The sequence below is a fragment of the Epinephelus lanceolatus genome, chromosome 10, assembly GCF_041903045.1.
Source record: "Epinephelus lanceolatus isolate andai-2023 chromosome 10, ASM4190304v1, whole genome shotgun sequence".
In the NCBI taxonomy this organism is placed as follows: Eukaryota; Metazoa; Chordata; class Actinopteri; order Perciformes; family Serranidae; genus Epinephelus; species Epinephelus lanceolatus.
This window is the reverse complement of record NC_135743.1, coordinates 5,018,459-5,040,260: the sequence shown is the minus strand read 5'-3', so window position 1 is coordinate 5,040,260 and position 21,802 is coordinate 5,018,459. Positions and strand designations below refer to the sequence as shown.

At 41.4% G+C, this 21,802-nt stretch overlaps 1 protein-coding gene across 23 annotated transcripts in view; it reads right to left on the bottom strand.

Moving 5' to 3' along the window:
- mef2d (myocyte enhancer factor 2d) overlaps positions 1–21,802 on the bottom strand; it is a 144,555-nt gene that overhangs the window by 43,024 nt on the left and 79,729 nt on the right. For 12 of the 23 annotated variants that reach the window (XM_078171333.1, XM_078171339.1, XM_078171343.1 and 9 more), the window contains exons 4-5: positions 15,414–15,548; positions 1,886–2,123 (exon numbers count right to left, since the gene is read on the bottom strand). In XM_078171333.1, the coding sequence (XP_078027459.1) occupies positions 1,886–2,123; positions 15,414–15,548 (373 nt within the window). Of the gene's footprint in view, positions 1–1,885; positions 2,124–15,156; positions 15,295–15,413; positions 15,549–21,802 lie in introns of all 23 variants that reach the window. The other 11 variants (XM_078171332.1, XM_078171338.1, XM_078171342.1 and 8 more) reach the window with 1 other exon arrangement.

The following is a 21,802-nucleotide window of genomic DNA, read 5'->3' as shown; positions in this document are numbered from 1 at the left end:
GGTGTGACATTTTAGATGATGTGTTAATGTGTGCGACCCACCACAGGAGATTTCCAAAGCACCCAGTGTTAATAGCAGTTAGCGGCTAACTCAAAGAGAAAGAAGAACAGCCGAAAGCATCCGTAAATCAGGAGAACACTGAGGTCCAGGAGCTCCTTACCCTCCGAGCAGAGGACAAGATCAGCCGCCATATAACAGGAATGGTAAATGATTGTTATTGTTTATAAAGTGCTGCTGACGCGTATATTATATGTCACACTTGAGGCTGACGCTGATGTTTCGAATGTCACAACCGTTACGCCTCACTTAATTCCGCAATGTCGTCATGCTGTCTAAAATCACACACGCTGTCAGTTGGTTCTGCATAAAAGTGCAAAGGCAGCGTAAAGAAGTGACTCTGTAGCGACTCTATAGCGCCATCTCTGTGTAAAAAGGGCTGTGGCCTGACCTGACAGACACAAACAGCAGTCACATGTTCAAATGAGTCACATATTAACATGAGTAGAGGCTGACAGATGTTTTTAATTGTGTAATCATGTTGTTACTTTAAAGTCCTTTGACAAGTGTTCACTCAGACTGAGAACAGAGCAAACTTAATTATCTAATTACGAAAAGATTCTTTAAACTTTGTATTTGTTAATGAATTTCTTTCTCTACCCTAATCAGGTAAAATTACAAGTACATGGTGATTTTTTGTGAAATGAAAATGAAAATGGAGAAATGGAACCTTCTCTTTAATTATTTTGTCTTTCTTAAAGTAAAATACTTAAATAAAATATAACTTTCTTATGTTACATTAATCTTAATTATCTTCATGTAATTAGGCAAATTCTAATTAAAGGACAGGTTCATATCTTTTTTAAAGTATGTTTTAAGTTCTGATACAAGACTCACATGCCCATATTTACGTTATCACTGTTACCTGCTGTAATTTCTAAAGTAATATCAGTCTAAGTGACGGGTTGGGATGTCATGTGAAGAGATATTTGGGTCCAAGCTGATGCCACAATTTTGAAAACATGACAGTACTTGTTTTTTCCCAGTTAACGGGGATGCAATTCTTCTGGACCTGACGGGGCAGCATAAACGCCTACTGCTGTTCTAGTTTGTTGTTAACCTCCAAAAGACGAAGAAGAACGACTACCACCACGGAAGAATAAAACAACACGTACACGAAGGTGAAGAGTGCGGCTGCAGTGACTCTCTGTGCTACTGTTTTGTTACTGTTTTTTTATTGTGGTATCGAATTTGGTATTGAGAATTGTGGTGCTGGTGCTGGTATCGACTACTACATTTCTGGATATCGAGACGTGCTTGGTGATGGGAACAATTCAGGTCATTAAAAGTGCTTTCAATGTGCATACAGGGACACAAGCTTTGTTTTAATGCAGGCTTGAAACACTGTGAACGTCTCCTTTGACTCATTAAATTAAATGGAAATCTTGAGTTTCTTTATGTTTTGAAATTTGTCTTCACTTTGCTGTTTGTGCGCTGCAACAGAACACCTGTCAATCAAACCGTGTGGGCGGCTCTCTGAAGTCTTTTTCCTTCTGTTTTCTTTTGTAGAAGTTTTGAGTTTTTGTCAGAGGCGCTTTTTTCTCTCCTTCAATTTATGTCAAACCGCTGCTGCTGCTTTCAGAAATGCAAAACTCATCAGTTGCTGAGCATCAGAGGATTCTTCAAGGAGAGAGTTTCCAGATCACTTGGCATTTAAAACAGCAGATATCTGAAGCTTTAATATAACGGATGTTTGGATCAATCAGCAGCTGACAGTGTTCAAACTGGACGTTTATATATATATATATATGTGAAAATGTAACAAATTATTGATTTACACAAAGACGCTGAGGAGCTGGACAGAAAACAGTCCAGCTGTGTCTCTTACCTGCGCTGGCTGGTCGCTGTGGTAACCCTGGCGACACAGCGTTCCTCTGCAGAGCTGGTTGCTGTGGCGACAGGAGGCGGGGGTCTGTGAGGGTGGAGGTGACGAAGGAGGTGGTGGTGACCAGGGCGCCGCCGGGGTTGTTACTGAACTGGAGGGCTGCTGCCGCCGCCGCCGCTGCATTCTGATTGGATACTGGCACGGTGACTGGCATGGAGAAGGTGGGCTGTGGGACTGTGGACTGGTGGAAAGACAGGAAGAAGGCGGGGCTTAGCCTGATGTGCACCTGCGCCCACACAGACACATACATGTATACAGTGATGGACAGGTGATCAGTTAGTGATCTGCAGCAGAGCCGACGAGCCCGCAGGTGAAAATCAGTCACGCCAACATCACTGCTCACAACAAGAGTCTTTCCAAAAACACATCAGCCTTTATATGATTATATAAAATGTTATCTGTCCAGCTCTAACGTTCCATGAGACTAATCTGCTGCTGCATCTGAAACAATTGTAAATATAAGCACAAACTGTCAAAGTCTCCAATTTATCTGATCATTGATCACTGAAATAAGTAAAAAAAAATCTGCCACTGAGGTAAAGAAATATTTCCAGTCTGTTTCCAACACAAATAATGTTTCAAGAATTTTATTTTTTAATTGTCATTTTTCAACAAACAAGTCATTTCTAAAGAAACTTCTTTCAACTTTTTATTTTTTTTTGTCAGAAAATAAAATCATATCCTGCGTTTTTTTTGTTTAACATGATTTATGGGAAATAAATCTTTTAAAGTACTATTTAAGTACTATCTGATCAAGATGGAGGCTTTTTTGCATTTTTGTTTTTGTGTTTCGTGCTGCAGGAATGAAGCTGAAAACACACTGGCACCGCAGTGCATCATGAGATACATGTCAAGTGCCGCCCCTAGCAAAAACAGGACGTGTCGCACAAAGTTATCACCTCCTCCACCTCTGCATCAGCTTTAAATCAGGTGTGGACAGCCCCTTATTAAACTTGATTTCTCACCTGAACAGCAAATCTCCAGAGCTGTGACTCACCAGGTGATATCTTTTAGGCCATTGTCTTTATAATGACGGGACTGTGGGTCGTTAAGCTCAGGGTATTTCTCAACCTCAACAACTAGTCTCTTGTCATCCATATTTTCTCACACACGAGACACAGCAACAGCTACAGAGTTCACTTTATGGTGAGGAGAGGAGTCGAGCTGCCACATGAGCAGATACAAAGAGCTGCTATGGGAGCTGATAAGTGGGCAGAGGGCGATCGGGGGAAAATGTATTTAATTCCTGGGGCGGCGAGGCTTTATATAGAAAAGTGGCATGAAGTGCTGCTGCCACCAGCAAGGGGTTGTGCTTTTAAAATAATATGAGCATATTTTTTGACGTCGAGTCAGCATTTAAGAACTTCCTGTTTCCTTGTCTTGATGGTAGTCTGTTTTTTGAATAGGTTTTTGGTTAGATGTCTGAAATAAGGTCTGTGGCTAACACAAGCTGAAGAGACTTTTCCGTTTTGTTCTAGAACATCAAATACGTCTGTAAATACCCCGCTGTGAATTTTGAAGCTTTTATGTGTCTTAAAAAAGACTTTACAGCCTTGTTGTGGCGACAGCGATGTCATGTGACCTTGCTGTAGTTGGTTTATAATTTAACTTAGTTTTTCATTTCTGGCAATTGCATTTAGGCTTAAAAAAATCATACAAGTGGTGATCGAAGATTATGTTACTGAACAAAACATGTAAGTATCATAAATGGGTTTTTTTCCACACACACACACACAAAAAAACCAAACATTTATAACATGCATGTTTTTTTTTTCCCTGCAATAATCCAAAATACATACAATACAATAAATCTTACTGGCTTTTTGTCTAGTGACGCTAACTTTCGCATCGGCCTACAAAAAAAACGTCATCTGCAGCACTCTATATCAATATATTTTTATTTACAGTTATTTAAGTTAAACATTATGCTGCAAAACTCTCCAGCTTATATTGTCATTTTTGTTAATATTTGAGTTCTAAAACCATAAAGAAAATTCTAGAAATGTGATTCGTTTGTCTTTCTAGCCAAATGTAGCGCACATTTTAACTGAATTTTCTGAACATCGCCAAAGGAAAATGCATGTCAATTTTAGGAGTTGTTTTATCAAGATAAGCAGTCGGTGGCGCTAATTTTCTGGTCGGCTGCCACTGCAGAAGAAGAAGGCACAACACTTGAAACAAGTTCATTTGCATTGGAGATAGATTCAACTATTTTTTTTCCTGCACTCACAGATATTCAACAAAAGTAAAAGTACTTCCTTCAAAATGTAAAAAGAGTGTTTTGGAAATGAACTCTTCAAGCAAACACACGCATCAAATCTCTCTCTGCACACACACACACGCACACACACACACGCTCAGTTTTAGCATGCAAGGTGACGTGGTGGAAAGGCCAAAAAGCTGTGTCGCCTTTCACATCTCATGCCAGGTTAAAAGTCTTGTCGCAGCAGCGGGTTATTGCATCGGGTTATTGGTGACATTCCAGCTCCATCCCACCACCTCCACTGACACGTGCTCACCACCGGGAGTGTTGGGAAATATCCTCCTGTGTGAGATCTTGTATCTCAACATCTTGTTCGACTACAGAACCTAACGCCTCATCTAACACCAGAACTTCCCAACAGGAAATCTCTTTCCTTACTTCTTTTAACTCCTCTTCTACTCAATAAATGGGCGACCTCGTCACCTGACGTGACCTCTGAGAGCAGATGACCAGACAGCCCAGGGTCCTGGAAAAATCAAGGCCAAGGACCTGAGGTTGTCCAGCCATCTGACCCATTTCACCCTGTTCCAACTCAATCTGAAAGAAGGACTTCTATATATAGAATATGGGCCAGTGCTGTGCTGTACTGTACTCAAACTGCCTGGGACCCAGTTTAACGCAGATGAGGACGAGGCCACCTTCCCGCCCTTGATCTCTGCCTCTTTTCCTCCTGCAATGATTTCTACCTTTGTTTTTTATGGACGAGGAGAGAAGGGAACAGAGAACAAAAAAGTGGAACTGTGTGAGGACTATGTCTGACTGAAGCTAAAGGGGATGCTGCCCTTTCTGAATAATTTCCTAATATTTAAAAAATCTTTGCAATTTAGTCATAAGTTGGAGGGAGCTTAGAGAAAATCTTTATTTAAGTCTATTATTGGAAACTTAACTCTCCACGTATGTTAAAAACGACTCTTCCCAGTTGACAAAGATGTTAAAGACACCAGCAATTCCTTTGAGTTAATTAAATGGAATTGTGCAAACTTCACTGTAAAACAGGTACAAAGTCACACAGTTAGATCCAGAAACATTATTCACAATTTTTTGTTCTAAATAGAGCTGGATTACTTTCCCATTTTACCGGTCCGGTGTAACGAGCTTAACCCAATTTGATTTTATGCAAACTGGCTGAACCAGCATTTGCCATTATGACAAGTTTTGGCGCGTGCAGTCGGTGTCACGGTGCTAAATCCAGCTCATATTGCATTAGTAATTAACAACATGGTTGATTTAATATGTCTATAACAGGGCCACTAGTTTATGACAGGCTGTGAGCAATTTACTGTTGAGCCGAGGACGGTGTCGGCAACATTATGGAGATCAAATTTAAGTAGAGGTGGGAAGGGCAGACCAGCACACACTGTTTGTTCACAGAAAAGTTCATATGTTTTTTGCGGTGACGAGAGAAGAAACTGCACCAATATGACAACTTTGTGGATCGGCAGCTGATGAAAGAGGCGTCTTAACTGGCTGCAGGTGATGTGGAGTGCAGTTTGGAGCTGAACTTTTGTCGGACACCCTGTTTCTATTTATGGCTGACACTTGCTTTAAAAGCGCTGCAGTGGACGAGAAACTGCGGATTCATAAAATTGAATCGAGGAGTTATCTACACGATTCCTTCTCATTTCACCAGTAAAACTAACTAACTAAGGTGAAGACTGGCTGTAAGGAGAAGTTTCTGGTAAATAACCATTGCTAATAACAAGCTAGGCTGCTTGCTGTTGGCTACACTATATCATTTCTAGTTTTCTGTTTCAAAAAGTCACAAATGTAGAAAGATAACAAGTACACTACTGACCTGCCTTTTAAGTGGTTGTGTCTTCAGTCTGATCTCACACACAGCTGATAGCTCTGTGGTTTGTTCTCAATGTTACAGAGGTATGTATTTGATGCATTCAGTGTGGACAGAGTATTGATGCTACGTGACAGTCTGACGCTCATTTGCTGTTGGAACAGAGTGTCATTATGTTCCACTCGGGAGCAGCTGCTCAGTCAAGTGTGACACCTGGTTCGGTCTGGTGTTTGGCTTAATATCAAACCGGTTTGCAAACTCCTACTCCAACCCAACCTTGGTTCTAAATGAAACACTGCTCTGTCTTATATTTTATTGAAGTCCTTACAACCAGCAGCCCAAGAACCCCACGACTCCTCAGTTTTCTGAGATTTAAAATCCACCCGACAGAGCATAAAGATGAAGTTGGTAGAGGGGAGAATACAGACGGAGCTGTACAGTAAGTGGTGACCAGGGCGGGTAAAGACAGCAGCGAACAGCACTGCATCACTGCACACTGGCCAAGCAGAGGGGAAAAGGAGGGGATGGATAAATGAAGGGATGGATGAGGGGTGAAGGGTTAGTGCGAAGGGGACGGAGGTGTGTAAACACGGAGCAGTCCAGAGAAGATTTATCCTCACAGGAGCCGAGGAGGGGGGAGTGGAACATTTCACCATTAAAGCCTTCGGCTCAGAGGGACTTACAAACAGGACAGGACTCAGCGCGCTTGCTGATTGGCATTCTGATAGAACATGAGCGGATCAAACCTTTTGTTTCGACAACCCTCCGAACTCAAGACTGAACTGTTTTCTTATAGACGATATAACTGCATTATCAAGTCAATTCTATTTATATAGCCCCGAATCACACATTCGGCATACACTGACAAACCTTCTGGTTTATACTTATAAGTCACGGATAATTGTTCATTTATATCATACACTAAAATAAGATAGATATTTGGTACTTATTATTATATACATATACATGGGTTATTTTTGTGTGACAAAGTTAAAAGGTAATAACAATAGTGTATTTAGGAAAGTCTAAGGTTTATCTATACAAGGAGGCTGTCCGTTTCATTTCACTCGATGACTTATGGAGAAGCGGTGGGATTTGGTAAGTTTATACTTCCTCCCACTCCTTTCCGAATGTGTAAATCAAACAAACTATACACTGACAATTGCTTTTCATTATCTGTAAATACTAGTTTACTTCTGTCTGTTTGCTTGTTTGTATGTTCATGTCTTTTGTTTAACATGTTCAAAATGAATATCAATACCAATCATGACAAAATCTATCTCAGGACACTTCTCATTAGTACTATCAGTCAGAATGACCCTTAAAGGAATAAAAATGGAAGAATTATTTTTAACTAATTTTCAATCGAAGCATCTGAAAATAATGAAAATAAAGGTGAGATTTTTTTATATCGTAGATAAGCAAATGTACTCGGAACAATAACTGTAGATTTCATATCACCTTGAAACCAGTAGATCACTGCAACAAAGTCTCTAAATGTACAATTCAAACGGATTCCCATCAAGAGCAAGCACATGATATATATTACAATATATCAATTATTGGAAATGCTGACTGAATATAATGATGATTTTAAATAAATTTAGAGCTTTAAAATGACATAGTATACAATAGGTATGTTGGATTTTTCTATGGGTTAATTCGAACATTTTTATAGGAAAAAACTAAGAAGATGAAATTAAAGTTAAAGGTATTCAGTATTAGTAGCACCAGACCATGAAGTAGGAAGATAACATTTATAAAAAATACATTCAGTCAGTTTAAATCATGAATAAAATGTGATGACTGGTTTTAAATAACTACAAAAAAGTGCAGGGTTTGGTTGGTGGCGTGTCAAAAAAATGTTGCTGAAGGAATTTCCAATATGGCCTTTAATATTTCTTTTTCTAAACTAGTGGCATCAGTCTCATTCTATCAGGAACACAATCAGTCACTAACCAGCGTATGACTTTATATTGAATATTCATCAACCAGGATCGATTCATGTTGACACTCAATGATTTGAAAAAGATTTCCTGACGGCTCGTTACTTAAAACTTTCTTCAAGCTTTTGACAAGTTCGAATTTACTTTTTAAGCAGACTCCTTATTTTACCGAAATTACGGCCAACTTTTGTAGATACCTCTCTTTTTATTCATTTCAGTGTGTAATGGCCATAATTGGTTTTCAGACACTTCTCCACAAGACCTCCATGACGGTGCCAGCCTCCGGTTGCTAGGAGATTGGTGACATAACCACAAAACCTCTTCACTTCTTCTCTAAATATGAATTTTAAATGCGTCCTCACCCTGCTCTGCACTGTGCTCCGCTGAGCATTAATCCGTGTTTCTGGCAAATTACAAGTGAATTTACATCTACCCACTCCAGCTCCATTTAACACCGTGCTCCTAATAGCAGACAGGAGGGTTAATTGGGCACTGCCCGTCATCCTGCAGATTTAACACGGAGGCCGAGAGCCTGAGGAAAAAAAAACAGCAAGAAGCTCTTAGGTAAATAATTGACTGGGAGCTTTACTGGAGGCTCGTGTGAGGAAGCTCGAGGCCTCTTCTGCGTGAAGAGAACAAAAAGAGGAAAGAGAGGAAGCTAACCTGTTTTGCCTCAGAGGAGCTCTCTCAACAAGGGTGTGTTTCCTGGATGTGAGGGTAAATCAGAATGACTTTAACTCTTGGCCTACTTTCCCTTTTCCCCCTCTCGTCCAGGGAGCCTTTGAAAGGTTTTTTTTTTTTTTTTCAACTGTCCAATTGTTGCATGTTATTTATTTAGCAGCTATCTTAACACAGAGACAACATTAGAGAAATAATTGGTTGAACTTCGGACGTCACAACAGTTGACCAGTAAATTGTAGTTGTTGTCTTCATCTCATGTCTCCACAAGTGTCCTCACATTAAGGCTGAAGGTGTGAAACTAGAATTACTACTTCTCCGTTGTACGCCTCCACAAACCAGTCAAGTTCCAGTTACAGTAACATCCATGTCTGTGACAACATGGATGCTTCACACATATCTTCCCCCCGGCAGCACAATCGGCAAAGTTTCAAGATTAGAGTCACCAATTCAGTATCTGACCAAATGTCTTCCCTTCTGTTCCTGAGATATGACATTGAGTGACGTCACAGCAAAGTTGACCTTCAACCTTTTCAATATCAAACGTCTTCACTTCATCATTTTATCCTGTTAGACATCTGTGGAAAAGTCTGCCATAATTAACATATGACTTCATGAGTTACGGCCAGAAACATGTTTTGTGAGGTCACAGTGACCTTGACCCTGACCTTTGAACACAAAAGTCTAAGTGGACGTTTGTGCCAAATTTGAGAAAAGTCTCTCAAGGCCTTCTTGAGATATTGCATTCATGAGAATGTAACCGATGCAAGGTCACAGTGACCTTGACTTTAACTACCAAAATCTAATCAGGTAACTGCTGAGCTGAGTGGACGTTTGTGCCAAATTTGGAGAATTTCCTTCAAGGCCTTCACAAGAATGGGATGGGACAAACTTATGGATGGACAACCAGAAAACATAATGCCTCCAGCCACAGCTATCGCCAGTGTGGAGCAATAATGAAAACTAACTGAAATGATATTGATTATTAATATTGAAATAAAATAAAGATATACAGGAAATGTCTTCAATTTGAGTCTTTTTGTCAATTTGGTCAAATGTGTCAACACTACAAAATGAGGAAGCATTAATGCATCTGTTTATTGCGACTGGATATATACGTGACTGTGAGTCAAACGTCTTCACAAAGTGTCGTGTTTGTATTGTAATACCTGTTCTGCACTTTTTTCTCCTGACTAATACTCCCTGTATTAAAACAACATATATTTAATGTCGTGACACGAGGATGTGACGATAAATAAGTAACTCAGATTAACCAAACGTTGACTTCTGGTTTCACACAGGACACAAACCTCAGTGTCCTTTGTTCCTGACAGCCAGCAGCACATGGGTCACGCTGGCTCATGATTACCTGGCTTAAATATGAATTACAGTGAATTACTTTCCGTAGCTGTACGTATAAAAAGTGCAACAGAACAGCCTGATATCCATCACCTTGATTCTCTTCCAACTTTCTTAATATTTGAAAAAATAAGCTGAGTGAATAACTCTCTGCTCACCTTCAGAGAAAACTCTGATTCAAAACTGTTTAATCTGCAGCTCCAAACACAAAGTATTTAAAAAAAAAAAAAAACGTTTATGTTTCTGACGCCTTCATGGTGTGAAATTACAAAACCAGCCTTAGGGTCAGTCAGCACATAAATGCAATGCCTTAGAGAATCACCTCGACAAAATATCTTATCATACCCAAGGTCGTTAACGTTTGCTGATGAAAACATATTCCTACATGGCTGTTTTATTCTCCTCATAGGAAACATACAGCACTAAGAGTCTATTAAGGCAAATAATAACACTGAGTATGACTCCATATTCTACTGAGGCAACTTTATCTATCCGGATATGTTGTAGGTTACAGCCACGCAGTGATGTCGTATCAGAGAGAGAATGGAATCCTGCGAAATAATGATTATGAATTACATAATGATGAATGAATCTGCACTGCAACAGTTGTGATTTATCAGATCTGAAACAAATTATCTGAGAATAAACTGTTTGTATTATAGCACCAGCCATCTCAGTGTGAATGTTGGAGTGCTTCACATTTGATTTTGTCCCTCACATCTTGACCTAGATTTTACATGATAAAAACACACAAAAAAAACTGATCCAAAAAGATAACAATCTCTACATGTAGAAGACTAACAAAATATATCCTACCACTCCATAAGTTATTTGAACTATGTATATATTTATTATATTCAGAATCACCACACATAACGTAGCGCTGCTGCAAAAATATTCTGGCTATTATGGGTTTTTTTTAGATCTATATATATAGGCCTACAGGATTATGCAAACAACAATCTCCTGCAGGAGACGGGAAAATTCTGTCGTAATTATGGCAAACTACTACGTGTGCACTGCATGTAACATAAGGTAACATAAGGTCATGATGTGATGACAGGGAAGACAGATGTGTGGCCTCTCTACTGCAAAAAGAATGAATGTTCTGTCTACTATGGTTTCTATTTCATATCAATATAAATACAGGGTTATGCAAAGAATGACCTCTGTAGCCATTATAGGGAAATATCAGTGTAATTACAATGACTAACGGCACGTATGGTAATGTAACATAGGGTCATGACATGATGACAGGGAAGACAGAAGTCTTAGTTTTCTGCTGCAAAAAGAATCAAAGCTCAAGCTGTTATGGTTTTTATTTCAGATCCATTGAAACAGGATCATGCAAACAGCGACTTCCACTGGATGTCAGTTTTTTAAAGGGTGAATTTATATTGAAATCAAACTTGAAATTAATATGAAGTCGTTAAAATTTAAGGGTTAAAGGTATTATTTGACTAAACTTCTTACATTTGACTTTAAAATCCTGATCTTGAAAAGAAGTTTGTTGGTTATTCATTGTGAAAGCCAAAAATGTGAAAACTGAATTAGGAGTGATTAACTGTACAGCTCAGGCAGCATTTTCAGTTTCATGTTTCACATTCATACTGAGCCTCTGCAGGAGACATTCAAGACACTCAGCTCTTTGCTAAAGGGCACCACGGAGCTAGTTGTTAAAGGAGGAAATCTATTTCTTATTCAATTTCCCGACCCAGACTCTCAGAGCCAGAACAGGATCAAACCAGAGACCCTCCGGTAAAAAAGCTCGCTTTTTTCCTCTCGCTTCCACAGAGCCAGTGTAACAGGAAGAGAAACGTTAGCTCGGGGCACGTCTAACCAAGTGTCCTGCCCGTTCTCCCTCGCCATGCTCTCCCTACCTCAGGAGGTATTTTAGTACAAGTAGGATTAAGCTTGTATATCCCGGCCCCTAGCTGTCATGCTGGGGATTATGATGCTGAGGGGAGGAGTGCTGGGTGGTGATGTATGCTTCCGTTTGCTGGTGCCCTGTGAAAGGTGTGCTGGGCGAGCCAGGCAGGCTGGCAGGCTGAGAGACTGGAGGGCAGTGAGGAGGTGGGGGTGGGGGGACCCTACCCGCTAACGGCGTTCGGCTAGCGTCCAAACGCTGAGCGCGAAGAGCTGCGGCTCTCCATAGGAGGTAGATTGAATTCTGCTTTTTTGGAGAGTTGAGAGGCAGCTTATTTTCTCAGGAAGAGATGATGACAGTTATTAACAAGCCGTTTATGGGAGCTATACTTTAAAGGAAAAGTTATTTTTTCTCTGTCTGGGTCTCATTTATGTAGTTTTCCTCATCAGTGAAATGACAGATGGTTCTTTCCTGTGGATGACTATAGTGTTTCAGCTGCATACTCTGCTATGCATTACTGGGATTATTCTTTTTTTTAAAATAACCAAAATGATTCAAAAGATGAGAGTCTCATCTATAGATTGCGTATATTCATATTCATGTACTTTATCATAGTCCTGCTATTCCCTGAAAGTTCTACGTAGCATTTGTGTCTCACAAGTGGAGCGGCGGCTGGTGAAAGGTCAAACACAAGCCCCTTTTAAGCTGCTGTTATGCCGCCTCGCCGTTCTTTCTAAGAGGTATAATTGCAGAATGGGGGATGGAGTTGTCGTGCCTTTAAGGCGGCAGCTGAGGTTATAAGAGTGCCGAATGTACTTCTGTATAAACGGGAGAGCTGACAGCACAGGACTATGGGCAGGACAGGCGTGACGTTTTGATGACGTGTTATTCGTGCAACCCAAAGCAAATGATTTCTAAATTAGCTGATAGCAGTTAGTGGCTAACTCAAAAAAAGAAAAACAGCAGCCGAAAAATGTCTGCACATATGGAAAATGATGAGGTCCAGGAGTTCTTTACCCTCCGATCAGAGGATGAGATCAGCTGCTCTATGACAGAGACTGTAAATAACTGTTGTTGCCATGGTATGCCATTGTTATTGTTCAGACAGTGCTGCCGACCAAATGTTAGAAGTCACACTACAGGCCATTGCTGTTGTGTCAAATGTCATGTCCGTCACGCCTCTTTAGATTCTGCGATGCCAGAATGCCGTGTGAAATCCCACACAGGACTGACCTGATGCTGGCGTTCGTAGTGGCTCTATCGCTGTGTAAAAAGGGCTACAGATTGTGTTTACTACCCGTCTGCTTTGACTGTGTCTCCAGTTAAGTTAATACATTAACTAACTGAGGTAAAAAAAAAAACTGAGAATAAAACCCAGGTGCTGACACAACCCCACATACATGTTTCCAGGACTATCCTCTGTCTAACTCTCCTGCAGAGCCCCAACATGACTGTGTCCAATCCCAAGTGACCAATCAGAGGAGCAGGCAGTCAGGACGAAGGGCTGAAAATTGAGTGCTACTCATTAAAGTGACATTAATGGTATTATTGAGCGCGGAGGAAAAAATGAATCACAGAGAAATTGGCACAGGAGCGGAGCGGTAAAAGGGGCCTGGCAGAGCTCCAGGCAGCAGGCAGAACCTGGATAATGTCAGGAGCACATCCAGCTGCAGGAGCAGGACTACGCCGAGACAGAAGTGACCTCAGTTATACTGTAAATGACGAGCAGTTAGAAACTGCACCCTCTCTGTGTTACCTGCATCATGTCAGGAATAGACTGGGCCCTGGCGCACACAGCGTGTCTGCAATTGCACGCTTGTTTCTGTAGTGTTGCTGATGCAGACGCTTTCAGCCAGGCAGCCGACTGCTCAGAGGCATGCTCCCAACGTGTTGATTATTATCATAAAGCATGATTTCCCCCTGTGATATCGGTTGCTATGCCAACTTTTGTGAAAACTAAGGACTTAGTTAGCACTCCTCTCCCTCTGTTGTTTATTCTTGTACATTAGTGAAGTTGCAGAGGCATCAGAAACACTGTATTAAAGCCATAATACTCCTGAGGATGCTCCTCACTGTAATGACTGTAACTCCAGGTGAATAACCACAGTGACGCATGCCCTATCTCGTGTTACACTGCTTTTTCTAAGGATTTCTGACTCACACTGTTATACATAGTCCCTTTTTTATTAAAAACAAGATATGAAATGTGTCAAGACAGGTGGACCATGTCACACAGCATCCAGTTTCAAAAATGTCTCGAAATGGACACCTTGTCCCAGAATAATCCTGAATCTTATTCTTTGAAAATGAGGAAAGGTGATTTTCAGTGGAAACGGAAATTAGATAAAGCTAAAAAATGAGTTACTCAATCAATTTATCACATAACACCAGTGTTGGCCTCCCTCCATTAGCTTCCTGTCCATCTATAATTTATTTTAAGATTTTGCTTGCATTTAAGGTTTTAAATTGTCTGGTGCCTCCTTATCTAGCAGAACTTCAGTGTCTTCATATTCCAGTTAGAGCCCTGAGGTCAGCTGATCAGATGCTCCTGGATGTTTCGAGACAAGACACATAAACAGTGGTGATCAAGTCTTTGCAATAGGCAGGAGCGTCCCATTAAGTGACAGAAACGTTTTAGTCGTTGCAGAAGACCCATTTCTTTTCGTTCGCGTATGATTGATTTGAGCTCGACACCTAAACTGACTTCACCCTGTGTTGTGCTACAACTTGTTCTCCATTAAGTTTATTGTTTTCTTTTGTTCCTTTTGTCGTTTGCTTCTGTTTTCATCTGTTTCGGTATCTTGTTCCTGTTCAGCTCTTCAGTCAACTGCGGTTTTCTTAAAAGTACAAATCTACAAATAAAGTTTGACTTGAGTAACAGAAATTAATCCACAACTATTTTGATACTTTTTGAAGCAAAAATGGTAAAAAAAAAGAAGCTGAGCTCCTCTAAAACATTTTTTTCTGACCAAACTATTAATTGATCAAACAAGAAAATACTAATTAGTTGCAGCCCTAGTTTTTAAAGTTTGTCAGTCAGCTCGGCCTCTCTGCCCTACTTTTCCTTGCTCAGTCACACACAATCAGAGGGGGTTGTGGGTAGTGATTTGGTGGGTGGGGGGAGGTGCTGTTGGTAAGAGGTGAAGTGGAGGAGGCAAAGGGGTGGGGATGGTGAAGGCGAGTGCTCTGTGAGTAGTCAGGTCGCCATGAGCAGCCGGAGAAACTCCGGCGGTCCGGACAGCGGCAGCAGCAGGGTACCAACATGAGGAGGGGGCGGGGTTACACAGAGGAGGGGGAGGGGACGGTACTCACTGACAGCCTATAGTTCTGCATCATTTTATCAAACTCCTCGTCAATTTTTTTGTATTTCTCCTCAGTGCGGGGGGTGAGGGAGAAGGGCTCCTCGGGGTCTGGGCTCTCAGAGTCCCGGTGCTCTTTCTTGTTCAGAGCCTTCGTTCCCCAAACAAAGAAGAAGACGGCAGACAGAGAGATAGAGAGGTAGATAGAGACAGAGAAGAAGAAGAGAAAGTGTAGGTTAGATAAGGTGATATAAGTGTGATGGTACTCACGCCGTAGCGTTTGAAGAGGCTGTCCAGGTCCTCAGTCTTGCGGTACTTCTCTTCGTTTAGCGGGCTTTGGTCGATGGAGTCGTCTCCGTCGGGCTCGGGGCTGTTGCAGCCGTTAAAGCCTTTCTTTCGCAACGTCTGAAGCGGTCAGAGAAGGGTAGAGGAGGAGAAGGAGGAGGCACATTTACATGTCATTTTTCATGCACACTCTGTGTTAACCACTTTACCATTTTTTAAAGACAGTTCATGAGGTCATTTTCATTTCACACAAACAAATGACCATCTTGATTGCATCATATCTGCTGACTCCCACACTGTTCACTGTATAAAGATGAAGCCATAAAAGTCAGATGAAGCATTTTCACCCTGGCAATGACACACAAGTTTTTGTTTTGTTTTTTTCTAGCAGTGCCTTGAAGAAGCAGAGAAAGGGCCCCACAGAAAGCACATTCTTAACCTCTGATAATCTTCGATTGATTTCTGAGGTCAACGATCATAACACCTGCCGCCCACGTGAAAGCAAGCTATTACCACCGAATCTGCACTCGCTCACCCGGCAGGTGCCCTCGGGAAGTCATGGATCAAAAGGGTGAAGAAAACACTGACTGAAATTCCAAACGGAGAAAGCTTGAAAGGATGTGGTGGTAGAAAACAAGCACCCCCATTTCACCAAGTGATCAGGATGTGCTGTAGCTGCCTGCAGCACTTTCACAGGACGAGGAACTATGTATAAACCTGAGGTGCATGTCAGAAGACACACTGAAGCATCACACCTCCAAACACACGGGCTAATTAACAGTGTTAGTAATTGGTGTGAAGGTTTGCTCCGAGGAAAGTGGTTGAACGAAGTGAAAGGGTAATGGGTGAGTTAGGAAGCACGCGGTGGTGTTAGCGCCGCGGCTAGCGGCAGTCAGGTTGTGACAATGTTAGCACACTTTGAAAAGGGCGAGAAGAGAAATAGGGAGAGCGGAGGAGGGAGAGAGACAGAGAGAGAGAGAGGCACTTATTTTGAGAGGATTCTGCTAAACGAGATTTGCTGTTAAGTAGCTTTGCCCGGTGGGCCCTTGACCACACAGCCAAGCAGATAGATCCTCACAGCAAAATGGATCTGAAACTGGAGCTGGAGAGCCTTCTGTGGTCCAAATACAAGCTTTAGCCCTGAGTAGCGTAAGAAAAAAGGAGAAAATCCCTCGCCTTGAAATCTATCAGCAACAGACTGTAGTACACTGCAAAAAAAAAAAATCTCCATCTCATCAAGTCCTTTAACTGAAAACCCGATTGTCACTGAACAAGTAAAGAAAGACAAATATTATATCCGGACCCCAAGAGAAATGACCATCTGTATCTTGAAACAGGAATGAGGCATGAATCGAAAAAAAAATTAGACTTGACTTAAGCTAGAATTACAGCTTTGTGTTTGTATGCCCCCATGAACCAGTCAAGTTTCTCTTATAGTTCACATCCATGTCTGTGAAAACACGGATGCTTCACACACAGCTTCCCCCCAACAACACAGAAGATCTATACAATCAGCACAGTTTCAAGATCAGAGTCACCAATTCAGTATCTGACCAAACGTCTCCCCTTCTGTTCCTGAGATGTGACTTAAGAGTAATGGCCAGAAAATTGTTTTGTGCAGAACATTATGATGTCACAGTGAAGTTGACCTTTGACCTTCAAACACCAAAATCTAATCAAGTAATTCTTGAGTCCATGTGAACGTTTGTGCCAAATTTGAGAAAAGTCCATCATGGCCCTCTTGAGATATTGCATTCACGAGAATGAGTTGGATGCAAGGTAACAGTGACCTTGACTTTTGAATACCAAAATCAAATCAGGTCATTGAGTCCAAGTGGACGTTTGTGCCAAATATAAAGAAATTCCTCCAAGGCATTCACAAGAATGGGCTGGGACGAACTAATGGATGGACAACCTGAAAACATAATGCTGAGAACTAACTGAAACGATATTGAGTATATAAAAAAAGTTGTGGCCAAAAACATGTTATGTGAGGTCACAATGACCTTGACCTTTGACCACTGAATTCTAATCAGTTTATTCGTGAGTACAAGTGTCAAATTTGAGGAAATGCCCTGGAAACCTTCTTAAGATATCGTGTATACTAGAAATGAGACAGATCTCAGTGACCTTGACCTTCGACCACCAAATTCTAATCTGTTCATTTGTGTGAACGGGAATGTTTGTGTCAAAGCTGGAAAAATTCCCTAAAGATGTTCCTGAGATAATGAGATGAGACAGACAGATGGATGCACGGACATCTCAGAAACATAAAGCCTCCGCCTCCACAACAACTGAACCTTTCCATGTTAAAGGTTGTTTCATAAATGTGTATAATTGACTTTGTGCTCATTCAAAGGTGGTGTAGTGAAGGGCAGTTTAGTTATTTTTTATGATGAAGATTTCTTGGTTTCCCTGGTACAAAAGGAGGGATAAATAACAACAAAAGCAAAATAAACAACACAGAAGAATTCCACAATAGGTGCCTCTCTTATTGTAACAGTTAATGGCTTCATAGATTAACCATGAGAAACAAAGTATTCTAAGATGATATTCAATACTTGACACACCCTATCGTTTCTTTAATTAATTATGCTGTGTCAAGTGTGACTGCAGTCTGGTGGTGGTCTGATTAAAACATAAGCACATGTTCCATGTCTCCCACTGCGCACAATCACTGCTAAGTGAGGATGATTCAACTACATGCAATTCAGCCTCGGAAGAGGAGCCGGCGGGAACTCGTACCTGCAAGAGCTCCCGACAAAACCCTGAGGAGGAGGAGACAGAGACTCTTTTAATTTGGGATAAATTAGCCTTAAATCCACCAAACAGGTGAGGGCAGGAGGGTAATGATGCCACTTGGATGTCAGGGTACAGAGACTTTCAGTTTTAATAACAATAGCGCTCTTTGATATGAATCTCATTAAAACTGGAAGCCATTATTATTATCGCAGTGTCAAAGCGCTGTTTTATCTACCCACAGAAACGGGTTATTAGACAGATTTGTTCCAAATCATGGAGACAGTCGCCTGATTCAGCTGTTGAGTCTCACCAGAACAAGTCAGCGCTCTGATCTGCAGCTTAATGCAAATTTTACGCACAGAAGCCGCCACCGCGCGCTTTGTTGTCCACAGTTCATAGAAAACACGCTCGGCGGTGGCAGCTGGTGTGCAGTTATGTGTGTGTTCTGACCTAAAAAAATCCAGAGAATGAAAGAACCATAGAGGAAAATAAAATAAATAAACAACATGACAATGAGGGCATGTGACAGAGGGCTGCATGGAGGACGTGATGGAGGCGTGGACCTCCTGCCCCCCCCCCCCCCACCCCCCCCGCTGTCAGGACACAAAGAGATAAAGAGCCTGCAGAGAAGACCGGAGCCATGTCGGTGCATCTATCACATGCACACACACACACTACTTGTGAGGACCGTCAGTGACATAATTCTGGTATTTACCTTCCCTGACCCTGATGTTAACCATCACAACCTCAGGTCTAACCCCAACTCCACCCTTATTTAATCATTTTGGATGGGGTGCCATCTTGGAAAATGTACCCAGTTCCCTTAACAGATCCATATGAACCTCTGGTGGATGTTCACAACAGTTTGGGTACTAATTTTCCCACATTTCATCTTCCAAATCAAATGTGTGTATTCTGGAAGGTTCTGATCATCTGACTCTCTGTGCTTCTTCACCCTGATCTCAGAAAACAAATGGTGAGTACAGTGTTCAATTATTTATACAAATCATGGCAAAAACATAAAAAAAACACCTTTAAATAAACTGGAATAATTCTTTGATCTTAAAACTAACTTTTAACCCTTGATCTAGTCTGACTCACTGGATATAGACTGTGGCTGTGAGCCTGCCATTTGCTGGCTATCTAGCCCTGTGTTCTCCCTCCCCTCTGTTATCTGCATGTTTCGTTTTCAAAATCCCCTTTGCTACAGGAAACGACAACAACAAAGTCTGAGCTCACAACCTACACACTGCAAATGTCAAGTTTTGATGAAGATTTGGTGCAATAAGTCACGCCTGCTTTGATCTTTCTGTGAATTGTTGTAAAGATCTACAATAAATAAAACAGCTTGTGAACGCGCCTCAGAAAAGCCCAGACTCCGACTCACAGGACTCTCAAGCCCGATGATGCTCTGTTTTCTGACATGGTCAGTCGGAGCTGATTTGCCAAATCTTTCAAAGCATCTCCAGTCAAACTATAGCTGAAATCAGTTGTTTTGAGCGCTGGAGTTTCGTTCCTGGACCGTCCCGATTCCCCACCAGATCAGCTAACTTTTTGTTGCCGCTCCCCTCCCAGTCAGCACGAGCTAACACATCAGCAGCGCTAACAACCGACACTGAGCTTTTAAACAGCCCCATTAAACTCACACAGACACCGCAACAGCTTCACTCTGTCGTTAAATCCGTTAATGACCATTTTGTGGCGTTAGCTGTGTGATGCTAACAGTTAGCCCTGTCACTGTGTGTGTTCCCCCTGACTCTGACTAAGGTTACCATCGTTGCATCTTTGCCCTAGCACCACCCTGGATGATTGTGATTGGTTTAGAGAAACAAAAACAAGCCAAAGCACTTTTCTCCTCTTCATCAAAATAGTGATATGATGATGTCAGACTTTTCTCAAGATCTGTAGATTGGTGTGGCTATGTGAGACTATCCCCGGTGTGATCGTTTTTACATCCAATGTCTTTTTCAAAATCTAACTTTGTACAATATCTGCACAGAAAGGTGTCATGATTTCAATTCAGCATCTATCGCAATGAGCTTTTGATTTCCATCATTGGGATCAAACACAGGATTAGCAAATCTGCCTTTCTGTTCACTTTCCACCCCCGCCTACTAGCATGCATTAGAAAAATAAGGGAAAGATTATGGTTATGTCAGATAAACTATGGTTAGTCAGCACATGGTAAGAAAAAATAACTTAAGGCACTCATGCTTGGAGCAGAACAAATGTACTTGAATCAAGTTAAAAAGCCTTCATTCGAAAAACATGGTTATTTGCATTAAAACACAGACCAGTTCTGACCCTAAAGCAGGGACTGACGCTAACTTTTTCCCAAGGAGCACATGTACTCCTAAGTTGAAAAAGTAAGGAGCGCACAAAGAACTTTAGGGGCACAATGTAAATTGATCAAATAATGTGTTTTCCGTAATAAACGTGATGCAAATAGACATTTACAAGCAAAATTATTTAATGAATTTGTATACAAAATGTACAGAAAGGTAAAATCATCAAGTTTTGAAAAAGTATTGCAATTTAATTTTGTCTTTAATGTTATTATCTTATATATATTATCTTTGCAATATGATTATCTTATATAATGTTATTACTATCCTAAAACATTCTCCAGGTCCTCTGAAACTCTGCAGGACTTATTTCCACCCTGCCCAGCAGCTGCGGGGAGAACGGAGCAGGCTTCCCCGGAGGTCCACCGCTTTTCCCGGTCCGTCTTCTCCGCCACACTTTGACTTATTCCCACCCAGCCGACAGTGGAACTTATATTCGTTGTGCCGACAGTGGCTTGGAAAACCGCCCATAGCCGTGTCACACGGGGAAGAGGGAAGGCGGCTGGAGTTCCTCCAACATTTGCGGTTAGATTATCATATTTTTTTATTGACAAAAATATAGGCTGCTTCGGCTGATTTTTTTATGCGCACATGTGCCCCTTAATATTTTTTACAGTTCGCACACACCTATTTTTAGAAACGCTCACACTGTCGAGCGCTGCCCTAAGGTCTTCTTCAGGGTGCAGAAAGGTTATATTTAGTTTAAGGTTAGGATTAGGCAACTAAAACACTTGGAAAAGATTAGGAAAAGATCGTTGTCATGGTTCAGAGAAAGGCAAACATTAATTGCAGGTCTCTGACAGGACATGAACTCTACATGAAAAGTCAGACTCGATCCATCTGCCACCCTGACCTCCTCACTCTGACATCCCACCCACGTCCTGCACTGACACTAAACGCTTGTACTTGACGTAAATCATGAAGTACAGAATCATCCAATACGGACTAGATCCCGAAGGATAAATAAGATCCTTTCAGGGAATCGAGGATCAGATTGAATGTCCTCACATTCCAGCACTGTCCTCACTTTACGACAATGTCCTCACTCTGGAGGTCTAAAACAGAAAGTGATCACACACGACCCATCCTTGTTACACAGTCTCCATGTTCGTGCACTCACACACACACACACACACACACACACACACTTGATGTATTTTGACATCACAAGCCTTCCTCTCGCTCTCTGTCATGTAAACACAACTGATATTTTGTGAACATTACACTGCAAACATGGGTATCTCTCCCTTTTCTCTGTCTCAGTTTCTCTTTGTTTCACGGCTCCAA